Here is a 14,175-nt window from a genome sequence, read left to right as displayed (position 1 = left end):
AGGAGTGGATTTGCAAAGGGTTGTTGTAGTGAGGAGGGAGGGGAGGAAATTAGTTTCAATAAGAATCCATCTGCTTGCACTCCTCAGAAGCCAACCCAATGGCATTTTCAGAAGCAGGTCCATATATAGTCTCACACCAGGCAAGGTTCCCAAGGGCCAGCAGAACTTTCTGGCAACAGTTATTAACATTTCAGGAGCCTCCACTTCCCATGCAGATGTTACGCAAGCAGTGGAGGAACTCATCCCACCGCAGCTCATTTCTAGCTGACAGGACTAAAAAGAGAGCTTTACTTCACCCCAGCCACAGTGAGCAGTAATGACTGCGCCAACAAAGGCTGGTCTGGTTTTTTCCCCCCCTTTTGGTAAATGTGAGGAAGAACGTGTGAGTTGTAAATGAGCATTTGCTCTGACCCAGTGAAGCAGCTGTTGCAATCTGTTAAGCACTAACATTTTAATGTGGTATAGTGATGAAAGTGTTGGGCCAAGGAGACCCAGGTTCAAACCCTTGCTCAGGCATGAAGCATGTTGGGTGACCTTGGGTCACTCTCTCCCAGCCTAATATACTTCACAGGGTTTTTTCGAGAATAAAAGGAGAGAGAAGAGCCAGGTAAACTGCCCTGAGTTCTCGGAGGAAAATGCAGTATATTTTGAGAGCCAGGATGGGAAAGCAGTTCAAGAGTTAGATCTGGGAGATCCAGGTTCAAATCCCTGCTCAGTTATGAAACTTCCTGGGTGACCTTGAGCCAGTCACTCTCTCAGCCTAACCTATCTCACACAGTTGTTGTGGGGAGAAAAGGTAGTACCTATGTACACAGCCCCTGAGCTCCTTGGAGGAAGAGCAGTACAAAAATGCAAAAAATGAAGAATAAATCTGCATACGTTTGCATGTGGGTAGTATTCAAATGAGGCCTAAAAACAGCTTCTCTTGCATTGTCAGGAGAAAAGGTTCAGGCCTGGGCTTTGATGGGTCTCCAAATGGGACTGTAGCATGAAAAAGGTCCCAAGTTGAATCCCAGGCACTACCAGCTAGGGTTGGGAAAGACCCCTGCCTAAAACCCTGGAGAGCTGTTTCCAATTCAGCATTCTGGCTCCAAAAATGGTCAACCAGATGCTCACAAGCTGGTCTTCCCCAAGCATCTGGCATCTAGAGCAGGGGTCTCCAAACCCCAGCCTGGGAGCCAGATGCGGCCCATGGCCAGCCTCTAACCGGCCCGTGGCCAGCATCTGATCCCCTGAAAGCCTCTGGCCCAGTTGACCAAACACAACTGGAGTTGTGCTTCTGGGGTGGGGGAATGGGAGCCATTTAAGTGTGTGCTTTATTTCTTGGGATGTGTTGGTGCTTGAAGAAATCCTGGGCATTTGAGCCCATTCATTTATTAATTCATCCAAGTTCCATCTCTAATGTATTTATTTAAGATTTATTTTTTAATTTCTTTTTCCGGCCCTTGACACTGTACCTGCTATTCGATGCAGACCTTCAGCCAAAAAGTTTAGAGACCCCTGATCTAGAGACATATGCCTCTGTGCATGGAGTTTCCATTTAGCTGTCAAGGCTCATAACCATGGAGAGAAATTGTTCTGAACTCTTTAAAAAAATACAAATGATGATGATGACAACAATTATTACAACAATGATCAGCACCATCATCATCACCCTCCTAGCCTAGCAATAGTCACATTTTGTGTTGGTGTATTCCAAAACATTAATTATTCGTCACATGAGGTGGGACGTCCTTTGGTCTGTCCCAAATCTACTGTAATATATTTGCTCAATAATTACACTTAATAAATCATCTCAAGCAGACAGTAAGGCCAGACCAAAGATTGCCAGGACAAGCCTGCCCATAGGAATTCACTCAGCCAGCTAAAGTGATAGTAAACGAGAGATAACTTAATTATCATCTGCCTTGCCCTCTGCTGATATGCAAGGGAGCGATTTGATAACAGAGAGGGGGAATCTGTAGCAGCAATTTCCTGCATTTGGTGACATTTGCATGTAATAATAAAATATCATGAACTGAGAACTTCCTGCACTTTGAGAGAGGCCAGGGTTACCTGAGAGATCTCGAGGCAAGGCAGCTTGCCCACTTGGGCCCCCGTGAAGCCATAAACGGAGTTGGCGCTGACCTTCAGGGCCAGCTGCCGGCCATCCAGCACTTGGCGCTTGAAGGGATCCGTCTCCCGCTGCAGCTCTCCCTTGGCCCTGAGTCAGAAACAGACGATGCAAAAAGGTGCAGGAGAGGAAAGGACCATAATCAGTCCACTTTGGCCCCTCCGACCAGTCCTCATTTTGCATGGAAAATATTTTATCACGTCAGAAGACCAGAATGCCCAGCCACGAGTGGCATCAACCCCCATGCACAAGCCTGACATTTTGAAAACAAAGAATTCTGCCTGTTTCTTTCTAGTCTCCAAATTTCTAGCTTCCGTGCACTGGCTATATACACTGTGCTTCCCGCATATCCCTCAAAGCCCAAATACTCTGGCCCCTATTCCAGCTTTTTAGTACCCACTCCCTCTCCTGGAAGCCAAGCATTTTAGATCTGGCCCCAATTTCCCAGCCACAAGGCCAATCTAACCCTTCTTTCTGCTCCTTTTCTGAACCTGTTAAATCTTACTGCCCCCTTAACATCCTTGCTGGGAAACCTGGAACTCGTTCCTCAAAGAGCAGAGAAGCTGGCTCCTTCATACTGAGCTGGACTACCAGGCCAGCTAGCCCAATACTAATAAGCAGTGGCTCTCCAGGGCCACCGATTCAGAGGCCGAACTCAGCTCTGCCTCACAAGAAGACGCCAAAGATAGAACCTGGGACCTTGTGCAATCAAAGCCCGTCCTCTGCCACTGAACTCTGGCCTGTCTTCCCCTCATCTAACTGTTCTGAACCCCTGGAAAAGGTTTCTCCTGTTTCACCTCTTGCGGGCAGCCAGCAAGTTCTCCAAGATTTCAGGCAGCAGTCCCTTGCGGACAGAAGCCTTCACGAAATGGTCCCCTGTTGGGGTGCGGATGAACTGCTCCGATGAAAGCCTACCAAGAAAAAGGCAAATGATCTGTCACGGGGTACAAAATGTGCTAGTGCAACTATACCGTTTTTGCACACCCGACTCCGTCCACTGTCCTCTCTGGAAATATCTGGTTAGCTCCCACCCCCCCAAAATTTCCTCATGAATTACACTCCACTAAGAGTGGGGGAGAAGAGCTAACCCCTTTCTCTGGAGCCTCAGGGAGGGGACAGGAAGCAGGACGGCAGCAGGAAGTAGGGTGGAAACTTGGCATTCCTTAAGGTCAGCCTGCAGTCACCAGCATGTGAAACAAATCCTTTCCCCCATCCCAAAGGGCTGCAGTGTGGTCATGTAGTTTATCACACAGGTAGGCTACACTCTGCCTCAATTTCCTGTGCAGCCCAGCCACCATACAGTTGCAGCCCAGCAACTATACATCCTCCTCCACTCACCCATAGCGTTCAGCTGCCCCCTGCTGCAGTAGTGTGGTATAGCACAAGTTGTGAGCCATCATGATGGAAGGGTACAGGGAGGAAAAGTCCAAGGTAGCTATGGGCACATCATAATAACTGAACAAGAAAAATGGGGGGAGGGGAAGGAAGAAAGTAGGGAGGTCTGTTAACATCATAAGAAGAGCAGTGTTGGATCCGAACAAAAGACCACTGAGTCTTGCATCCCGTTTCCCAGATCCTTCTTAGGAGCCCAAAAGCTAAATATATAGGCCTCTATTAGGCCACTGCTTAGTCACCTTTTTTCTAAACTAAGAGACCCCAAATGAGCCAGTCTTTTCTCACAGAGAAGGTATCCCAGGGCCCCTGGTCTCGGTTGCCCTTTGTTGCTCACTGTCATAATGGACACCCCACTCCGGTCACTCTCCTCTGATCCCCAGAAAACACAAGTGTTCAAATTCTTTCCCTTGCTCCATCTCTCCCCATCAGTGGGCATAAAAAGTCTTGTCACCTCACTGTACTCGATGCTATCAGAACCCACCCCTCAAAACGAGGGCCTCATTGCTCCACCCCTTGCAAGAACTGAGCAGTCCAGGCTCAGAGTCTCTCATTCCCACTGTTCCTTCACCCTCTTCTTTTCACTGTCCTGGCTGCCGACCCCCTACAGTTATTCCTCTTGAGTGAACTCACACAGGTGGGCAGGGAGGGTAAAATCCCCAGGGCCTGGGCTTCCAGGGGGCCCGGGCCATGACAAAACAAACTACACAGTACAAAACAAATTTATTACAAAATAAAGTTTGGGGACCTCAGTCTTAGCCTATGTATGGCTGCATTTCCACTACAGATTTTTTAAAAATCAGCTGTCTTGCCCCAGATCCAATGCCAGCTAACAGCAGCCCTGTGTGAACTCAGTCAACGCACCAGAGCAAGAAGCAAGTCTACCCCACCCCCTTTCCTGGCCTGAGTCAGGGGAGGCTCATTTCCCCAGCTTCAGCTCCTTTAGGTCTTACCCCTTCAGCGGCTCAATAACGGTTGCGCCAGCATAGTCCTCCCCACCTTCCGTCTTCACCACTGGCATCACCAGATTCTGCTTCATGGCCTTTGGGAGGACAGAGAGTCAGTTTGATGTCTTCTAAGTTTTGGATACAAGATCAAAAGCCTGGCAGCCCTAAACCTTTTCCTGGCCTCCAGCTCCGGCCTCACCTGCCGCAGAAGCTGGGAGACAACCTTGATTTGCTGCCCTCGTGCCAGAAGGTAGCTGAGGGGGACACCGGTGACTCTTGCCATCTCCATATAGTTGATTACACACATGAGCTTCTCCAAGAGCCGCAGAGGCAAGTAGGCATCCTTGAGGCAGTACACGGCCAGCCGCCTACGTGACTGATCGGACCCATTCTGCGAGGGGGGAGGGGAGGAGAAAAAGGTTGCAGATTCAAAAGCTAAAGCACCTTTGCCTTTGGAGAAACAAAAGCAAAAGATTAATGGGTATTCCAGGCTGAAATCAAAACCAAAATCAAAACCCAGGGCTGTTCATTCCCAACCCTAACAAGAACCAGAATGACATACACAAGTCAATACGGTGTATGCAAACAGGTTCATTTCTGACCAAGCTGGCTCAATTTCCATGCCTTGGGAATGTACCACTGAAACTCTTTGCCATCTTTGGACTTTGTCAGGCAACAAAAGCCTGGTGACAGATGCAACAAAGAGGTACATGGGAAGGAAGGATTGGAGCAAATGTTTCCTTCTGTATGTGCTGAGTGTGCCTAGTCTTTTATAGGTGGTGGAAGTATTAGGGGGTGGTTGGTATAGAAAGGGCATTCTCAATGGCTGTCCCCAAATCACAGAATCACCTCCTCCTAAGCTTCACCAGATTTCAGAATCTTGGCCTTTGTAAATGTCCTTTAAACATGAGCAATCTCTCTGACAACACTACTTCCTTTAATGCTCTTTGGCCACAGTATTCTTTGTCCTATGCTGATTGACAGCTACTGCAGCCAATGACAGCAAGTGTATTCTGGCCAATCAGTGCCAGTTACCTGCCTCATCTAATACAGCGCCTTTTATAGCACTGTTTCAAATAGTGTCCAGCTTCCAAGGGATGGATCCCTCAAGAGTTATTCTAGATGGTTAATGGCATCTTTCAAGTTTCATTGGTTTTACAAGGTGCCATTTGATAGGATGCATATGTGTGCATTGCCTACTCATTATTGCTTGTGTTACAATCTAAACACTTCAGTAAAACGTATTTAGTGTTCTTCGCTGTTCTTTGTGCTGAAGTTCATTTTATTGAAAGGCAGCCTATATAATTTCTTAAGGAAGAAATTCCTGCTAGAGATTCCAGGGAAGGCACAGGTAGCTACACAAGGTGCCACTTCACCAACACTGGGGCCTTTCTGAAATCAAGTCCACAAACAAGTGAATTTCCAAAACCATAATGGCTGGGATGGGGCTATAGTTCAGTGAAAGAGTAGATGTTTTGTTCGCAGAAAGTCCCAAGTTGAATTCTTGGCATCTCCAAGCAGAGCTGGGAGAGACTCCTGTTGGAAATCCAACAAAACTGCCAGCTGGCGTTGACAATAATGACCTAGATGAACCAATGCTCTGACTCAGTATTAAGCATTTCCTATGCTTCCCAAGTGGTTTTTAAAAAGTATCTGCTTAAGATTCCCTAGAATCCAAAACCTTGCATGCAGAGCAACTGGAAGGGTTTCCCCAAGGGTCCCAGGGAACGCCAGCTGCATCAGACAAAGCTAATATGAGCCTAGCGTGCATACTACCAGGAGTTAAGAGAATGATCTTCCCCCTACATGCAAGAAGTGAATGCCTTCTTGCCATTCTTTGTTACCAAGGAACCCTTGGCCGTTGTAGTCCAGGGAAGACTGCAGGTGGGCTGAGAGCTCTCAGCATTTGTTAGAAATATCCTCTGGGCCAATCCAGGTTTCCTGAACATTCAAGATATTTGAAATATCCAGCAGCAGGAGAATGTTCTACAAGAACAAACTACCAGGACCAACAGGGCAGATGCATCACATTAATTCCACAACAGTTGGGAGACCAAAAAATGATGGTCAGGGATAACAGCTGCCAAATAAGCGACAGGGAGGCTAGTTGGCCAGTCACAAGAGCTGGCTGTCAGCTGTTACCTGCAGGTCTGTGATGATGGAATGCTGCACATCTTCCTTCTGCTCCTGCAGGAAGTGATAGCTGACAGCGTTCAATGTGTAGGAGCGCAATTTGTAATCCCGCAAGAGAACCTGGAAGAGGCAGAGGAAACAAGAGAAGTAAGCTGTGAGAGCCAACAGGATTCAATTCAGGCCTTGTAACTGGGAGATGTGGGCTGTAAAGCTCAGCCTCAGCTTTGCAGACTGTGAAATGGGATGATCAGTCACCTGCCTTGTATCCTCCCTTACCTGTAGCAGATCGAACTGGACTCTGCCTTCTATGTTAATAACTTTGTTCTCCCGCCGGCCCATCTGCTTAGACTGAAAGGAGGAGTCGCGGATGAAGGATTTGCGGGAAGGAATCCGACCCAGAAATGGAAAGGTAGAGACCTAGGGGTGCAGAAAACCAAAGTTACATGGCATGGCAGGAGAATACAGGTAGTACAGGAACAGAACCAAAAACAGGGCTGCAACTTTTCATCGATTACTCAAGCAAAATGTTTTTAACTGATTAAACAGATTAAAAAGATTCCCCCAATAAACTGAGAAGAAAATTTTTAAATATTATTTTTAATATTATCACTTGTAAAAACTGCAGATGTCACATGCAGCCTTATAAGAGCAATTCCTTCCTGAGTTATCAGAGAAGGAGTTATTCCTGTTATGCCTCTTCTAGGACACTGTCTGCTGGAACATATGCCTGCTGCACCATCTGAAAACAAAAAAACAGTAGACTTTTTTTCCCTTTAGAACGACTAGTTATTTTAAAAGGAAATCAAATTGGCTGTCTAAATTTCTTTGATAAAGGGAGCATTCTAGTTGAAGAAAGCAATCAAAGCAATGGAGAAATTAATCATCCACACGGGAGGCAGGGTGTAGGGGAATGAGCCCAAATCAAAGTTCCTAGAGAGCAGCAGGCATGAGACGCATTTGGAAATCCACAATCCAAAGTTCAACAATGGGTTTTATAATGGAGGGGTAAGCCAGGACCGCATTTCTCTCTGACCTGTTGTGATAGCCCCAGAGCCCCATTTAGCTTGGCAATGTCCTATAAAGGACCGCCTCAGTGAAGATTTCAGAGGCAAGAGAGTCCTTGCTATAGAAGAGGGGCCCAAAGCAGCAAAGGCCACTGCACCACTGGCAGCAATGTTTTTTTCCATGCAACTAACTCCAAGGAGGAGCACAGAGAATGCAGGACAAGAAATGGGTCTCCCCAGACTACCAGACAGTTTTGGCATATCTTGGGTAGAAGGACACCACTCCACTCCTTTTGTTGCTACCTGGTGATGTGTAGACATGTGTACTAGAGTAAACCTTTATCTATCTAAACATATAAAGAGTGCCTACATGCAAGCATGACAGCAGGTGTGCTTTTTGGGGGGGAACAGTAGTTAGCTGACATGGAGATTTTTTTTGCTGGACTAGAAGCCCCACACTTCTGTGCAAAAGCCAGGAGAGCTGCAAGTCACAAGTGCTGGGAAGAAAGGAGGGCAAGGATATAGTCTCTGTTCATGCTTGAATAGTATCAACAGCATCAGGGTTGGGAGATGTCTAGACTATCTAGATATATACCAGAGTACGGAAGCTTACAGAAACTGAAAAAAAAAACATCTGGCTGCTAAGCATAAGTTTGGTAGGCTACTCCAGAGAGGATCTAGTTCTTCATGGCTACTGTTGTGAGCCTGGAAAAGCAGCAACACCAGCAGAAGGACTGGGGAAAGAACCTGATGCAACCCTGTTCCCTCAGTGCCTTCAATAGTGCTTGCTTTAGAGCAGCCATTTTGAACCACTGTGCTGTGGCACACTGGTGTGCCGCGAGTGGTCCACAGGTGTGCCACAGGAATTTGGGGGAAGATTATTTATTAGTAGGGTCAATGGGGAAGTGGGCCCCCAATTGGCAGCATGGTGTGCCTTGTCAATTGTCAAAAACCTGATGGTGCGCCTTGACAATTTTAGTGCCTTGTCAGTGTGCCATGAGATGAAAAAGGTTGAAAATGACTGCTTTAGAGAATTCCAAGGACCGCAAAATCTTGATACCATCTGCTCAAGTGCACTGGGTAAGAAAACTCTTAAGAAAATGTGCCCATCAGTGCCTATTTTGGCTGCTATATGATTCCACTGTCTGATACCATCACAAGCACTTGGCATTCCAGATCTATCATTGTGAGTGCAGGATCATCCACAGTAAACCTGGTAAAACATCCACAGTAAACCACAGTAAAACTGCTCTGAGAACAATGACAGTTGAAAAACGGTACACAAATACATAAAATTACATTAAAAATTACCTTGAGGGTCTGTGCACGGTTGATGAGATATGGAAAGTCAAAATTCTGAATGTTATAACCAGTAATTATGTCAGGGTCTACAATTCGTATGAATTCTGCCCAGGCCTGAAAGAAAATGGTTGAGTGATATGAAACTGCTTGGACCACTGGACTAAAGCCTATCAGCCCAGGATTGCCAAGTGATAAATAGTGGCTCTCAGCCAGGACTCTTCCAAACCTTGCCACTAACATTCAGACAAAGAAAGTAAAGACTACAATAAAATAAAACCAGTCCCTAAAATTTGCATCTTGCTCACTCACTTTCTCCCAGGTCTCTGGTGTTCTGAATTTAAAGGTAGTCCCCTCAGCTTCCACGAGTTCAGCCTAGCCCTTTCCACATCAAGACATTTTGAATAAGAGAGAATGTGAAGAATCAGATTCATATCATCAGAACCCCTAGCAATAAGGTGGCAGAAAGACCTTTATATAAAGAAATATGACCCTTGTGTATACATATAATAATAATACAGGTATATCACCATGCATCACCCTTTTCAGTCCCGGTTGGATCTTTACACAGCATTTCAAGATATTACCCAGGTTCTGCCCCACACACAAACACACACCATTACCCAGCTCTTTCACCCAGTGCTCCAGGCATAACCCCACCCTCCAGCTCTGAAATCGCCCCTCTTACCTTCAGCAGTTCCTCCTCCTTTTGGAAGCAAAGCACCTGAGAACCGACAATAGGGGCACAGCTCTGCAAGGTGAAGACATTACGCACAAAAGAGTCCTTCTCCCCCTGGCGTTGGACCATATTGGCAATCTGGATCACAGGGTCCTTCTCTGGTTCAGGGAAAATACCTAGGAGGAGGGAACAAAGGAGGACGTGGTTATTGCCAAGAGCTGAAAATGTCCCCTTTCCTTTGGTGGCTACAGAGTGGGCCTGAAACCTTAACAATGGTGAACGTGCTATCATAATTTCACTCTTAACATGACAACAGAGGGCTTGTTTCACAAGATCTTAGTGTTGACCTATTGCTGGTTCTAGCCCCAAAAAACAAACAAAACCACCACTCAGCATCTCACAACAAAGCGAGCAAGGAGCTTTTCATCACTAACCCACCATATTCACATAGCTGCTTCATTCACCCCAAAAGAAACTGATTGGCTAAAGCAAGTAAGGCAGCCTTGTGGTTCTGGCAATTACCAATTTTCCCCTGGGCAAGGCTCTCCCTAGAACTCACTACTAAAACCACCCTAATAAATAGTTTTTAAAAAGGACTGAAAATGTTTCCACTTCTCCACCAGGCTGATTTTGGTGCTAAATGCACCTTCCACCAGTTTCATTCCTCCCAGGCTGTTCATACCGAGACATAAACGACGTCCATTTCAGAGTCTGAACCTACTCAGTGTTATAACCTTCTTGGGGTTATCCAGAAGGACACTCAGTTCTAATCCCCCATCTCCAGAGGATCAGGTCGAAATCCTAAGCCTGGTCACATGGAAGTGACCCACTGAACTCTATGGGAAACAATTTCTGAGTTGCCATGTCTAGGATCAGACTGTAAATCCACCTCCCTGTCACACTTTGCCCCTCAAAGTTCCTCAATACCTTTGCGTCCGGCACACTCAATATCAAAGCTAAGCACGCGCAATGGGGCGATGCGCTGCCACTCTCCCTCAGGGGGGTGGCTAACAAAGTCCATCCAGGCCACATCAGCCTCCAGTTGACAGAGCGACACCTACAGGTGAGGAGAGAAAAGTCAGATGTAATGAGTGAGTCATTTCTCTGAGGCCTCAACAAGCACAGACTTCAAACCTGGAAGATCCCTTACGTCTTTCCAGCTGGAGACCCTACATCTCTGGAAGGTCTCATCATACCATTTTGTTATGTCCCCCCTTATTCAACAATTCCCCAGACACTCTTTGCTAAGGGTTTCTGACCCAACCAAAAAGTCAAATCCTCCAAAATCCACTCCAAATCCTAAAAGTCCCTCTGAACCATGCATATGCACTCACAAGTACGCAGACACAAAACTATCCTATTCTGACTCAGCCCTTGGTCCATCTAGCCCAGTACTACTGGAACTGACTGGCAGTGGTTCTCCAGAGCTTTGGACAAAGCTCTTCCACAGCATTACTCAGATACATCCAGGACTGAACCATCTGCTTGCACAGCGTTCATGCTCCCAACCACCAAGCCGTACCGGATCTATAGCAGCAGACCCTTTGTTCATGCCCCTCCCCAGAGGTTCCCTTCTGTTCCATTGGTGACCAATTCCCCCTCCACACAGCACCTTGGTTGGGTTCTCCTTGCTGGAACTTCCAGGAGACTGTTCCGGCCGCAGGCAATACTTGCCAGCAGGCAACTCAATCCAGTTGCAGCCAACCACATCCCGGTCAACCATAAACCTAAGTTGGAGACAGATTGTGGGTTTGAGAAAAGCTGGGGAGAGAGACATGAACATTTCCAGCTTCCCCACCAGTCCCAAATAGGGCAGTAAAAGGGAAGAGTTGAAGGAGGGCAAATGGGAGCATTAAAGGCACAGAGAAAAACAAAACAGCTTGAACAGCTTCCCCAACAGAGACCAACACATCCAGAGTCCAACCAAGTGTGCCTGTACTTCACTTCCAATTGGGGTGATGTGTTGCACAATCCTGGGCAATTTCTGATGAGCAAGCAACAGTATCCCCAAAAGCAGCACACGCAAACAAAGGTGAACATCAAAGTTTTGTCCAGTTCTCCCCTGGTCTATTTTAGCTTCCAAGCCTTCTTCAAATGTCACAGCTTTTCCAAAGAAACATGAAGACTAAAAGCTTTATTCTGCTGAGATTGCAGAACGGACATAACCCTGGTTGCTGGGCTAAGCGGGACATGAGTATCTGGTTTCCAAGGAGGGAAGCAAGCTTCCTTTATAGGGGACCCTACCTGATTTCAAAGTCAATATTGGCCTCATAAGCTTGATAGTGGTGCACTCCCAACGTTCCACACCGCAGTCCTTGTTCCAGCAACCTCTTTGCTGGGGCGATGAGCCGAGGCATTGCCATTGTAATTTTCAAGAAGGGTAAGAGATGTTCCCCATGGTAGCCATACATGTCTGACGTGAGAGAAAACAGTCAGAAAGCACATGGAGAATTCAGCCTCCTTTGGGGGCTCAAGATCCCCTTACCCCAAGCCCCATCAGTGGCTTCCATTTCTATATCTTCCTCTTCAACCTAGCCCAGCACAGAGGTTAGATGACCTTCGAACTGTAAAATCACAAAAATTACTAGCTCACAATGGGAAAAAAAAAGACTATAAAGCAGCGTTTCTCAACATTTGTCCCCTGCCATACTACTTTGCATTGCCACCTATTGGAAGTACCACCAAAAGAAACTGGTGATGATGTCATCACCAGTTACTTCCTGATTGGGAGCCAGGTGCAATGTGACAAACACAGGTAAGAGGCTCAGGGCAATGGGAGGGCTTTTATGAGCATGTGAAAAGCACCTGCTGGAGCTCTACCCACTGAGTCAAGCCTCCTGCCATGAGTTATTAGATTTTTCTCAGTAAACCGCTTTGTGAACTTTTAGTTGAAAAGTAATATATAAATACTGTAAATAAATAAATAAATAAATAAATAATGTCTTTCTGGTCTTACTACTAAGGTGGCAAAGGTCTGGGGGTCCTGTGTATACCACTGGACACCACCTCAAGTACCACTGGTGATACAAGTACCACTGATTGAGAAACACATTGCTATAAAGTTGTGGTTTTTTGGTGTGTTGAAAATGTATTTATTAATAAGTGTAGATTGTTTAAGATTCGATAATTTTTTGCATGATTTTGTAGTAGAACAAAGTAATTTAGTTTGAGATATCCACACTTGGCACACAACTTGTAATATTTTTATTTTGTAGGGTTTTTTAATATTTGTATTTGATAAAATAAAAACATGGGAGGAAAAAGAGAAACAATGCTATAAAGCTTTCAAGTCTTGAGGTAATTCTTACTTATCATAGGCTACAAGGTGAATGGCAATTTACAAGCCTAGGTCAGAAAGAGGTCAGGTTTGATGGATCATTTTTGGGGGGAGTGGTCAAAGCTCAGTGGCAGAGCACATGTTTGGCATGTTGCAGGTTTGGAAGGTCGCAGGTTCAATCTCCACAGAGGACGAATACAAACTCCTGTCTGAAGTCCTAGAGAGTTGCTACAAGTCAATGTTGACAACACTGAACTACAAGGAACAAGAGTCTGACTTAGTATAAGGTACCTTTCTGTGTTAAAGCAACTCTATAGTACTTGCAGCCTTCCAGGGCATGAAGGCTGCAGCAACCCTGCTCAAGCTAAAAAAAGTCTAGGTCTGGGGATGTGCTTGGATGGGTGACCTCCAGGAACTCAGTAGGGGAGTTCCATCATGGAAAAAAGATGGAATATGAATGAATAAAATTATCCCTTATCTATTCAAGCCCAACTCAGCCATTATGACAATATTGCATCACGGTCAAAGCATCACATTATGAAGAAATTGCATCACAGTCAAAGCATCAGGATAGCATTACTGGGACTGGGTGTGAAAAAGGCAATAATTCTTCAGTGCTACAAGAGCAAAATCACTGTTGGAATTTTAGGGCAGGGTGAGCACTCCAAGTCCAAAACACAACATCTTACATAGCAAGATGTATGCATAGCAAGGTGCCTCCACGCATTCTTTCCGTCTCTCACTCACTTTGCTTTTGGCAGATCTCAACAGCTAGAACAGCTTGGCTCAGACCATCCTTGTTGGACCTCATGTCTCGGATCACAGCCGCATTCAGTTCCCGCTGAAAGTCAGCCAAATGCTCTGCTTGGAATCCTAAGAGAAACAATGCCCGGGGGGCAGGGGCGGGGGTTGGAGGTAGAATATGATTAAGCTGCAGAAACAGAGAGGATGGACAGGGATAACCCCCTTCCCTCCTAGCATATCTGCACATACTCACCAGCCTGGGCGGGCACATAGAAATAAGGGGCGAAACCATGGATGTGGCAACAAATACTGTTGCCTGACAAAGTGACGCCAAACATCCGCAAGACAGGAACCGGACCCTGGGTGGATCCTGGAAATCCAGGGATGTGAGTACCTGCCTCAAGAAGGGGTTGGATTAGTTATTGAAAATCCAGCCACCTAATCACAGAGACACTGGCAACCACTTCAGGCACTTTCCAAAGGCACATAATGTCTAACATGGATACAGGATCCGTCCACTAAAAAATATCATAGTGTGTGAAAACTGCTTAGCATGTGTATCTGAACTGAAGGGAACCTCTAGGCTC

At 46.1% G+C, this 14,175-nt stretch overlaps 1 protein-coding gene across 1 annotated transcript in view; it reads right to left on the bottom strand.

Moving 5' to 3' along the window:
• POLD1 (DNA polymerase delta 1, catalytic subunit) overlaps nucleotides 1-14,175 on the bottom strand; it is a 28,092-nt gene that overhangs the window by 9,647 nt on the left and 4,270 nt on the right. The window contains exons 4-17 of the mRNA XM_066627850.1: nucleotides 13,842-13,982; nucleotides 13,592-13,717; nucleotides 11,812-11,980; nucleotides 11,180-11,294; nucleotides 10,495-10,624; nucleotides 9,577-9,743; nucleotides 8,901-9,005; nucleotides 6,862-7,002; nucleotides 6,595-6,705; nucleotides 4,652-4,843; nucleotides 4,459-4,547; nucleotides 3,452-3,568; nucleotides 2,911-3,024; nucleotides 2,056-2,203 (exon numbers count right to left, since the gene is read on the bottom strand). Of these exons, the coding sequence (XP_066483947.1) occupies nucleotides 2,056-2,203; nucleotides 2,911-3,024; nucleotides 3,452-3,568; nucleotides 4,459-4,547; nucleotides 4,652-4,843; nucleotides 6,595-6,705; nucleotides 6,862-7,002; nucleotides 8,901-9,005; nucleotides 9,577-9,743; nucleotides 10,495-10,624; nucleotides 11,180-11,294; nucleotides 11,812-11,980; nucleotides 13,592-13,717; nucleotides 13,842-13,982 (1,865 nt within the window). The remainder of the gene's footprint in view (nucleotides 1-2,055; nucleotides 2,204-2,910; nucleotides 3,025-3,451; nucleotides 3,569-4,458; nucleotides 4,548-4,651; nucleotides 4,844-6,594; nucleotides 6,706-6,861; nucleotides 7,003-8,900; nucleotides 9,006-9,576; nucleotides 9,744-10,494; nucleotides 10,625-11,179; nucleotides 11,295-11,811; nucleotides 11,981-13,591; nucleotides 13,718-13,841; nucleotides 13,983-14,175) is intronic.

This window comes from Tiliqua scincoides, chromosome 5 (assembly GCF_035046505.1).
Source record: "Tiliqua scincoides isolate rTilSci1 chromosome 5, rTilSci1.hap2, whole genome shotgun sequence".
Taxonomy (NCBI): Eukaryota; Metazoa; Chordata; class Lepidosauria; order Squamata; family Scincidae; genus Tiliqua; species Tiliqua scincoides.
This window is presented reverse-complemented; position numbering and strand designations above follow the sequence as displayed.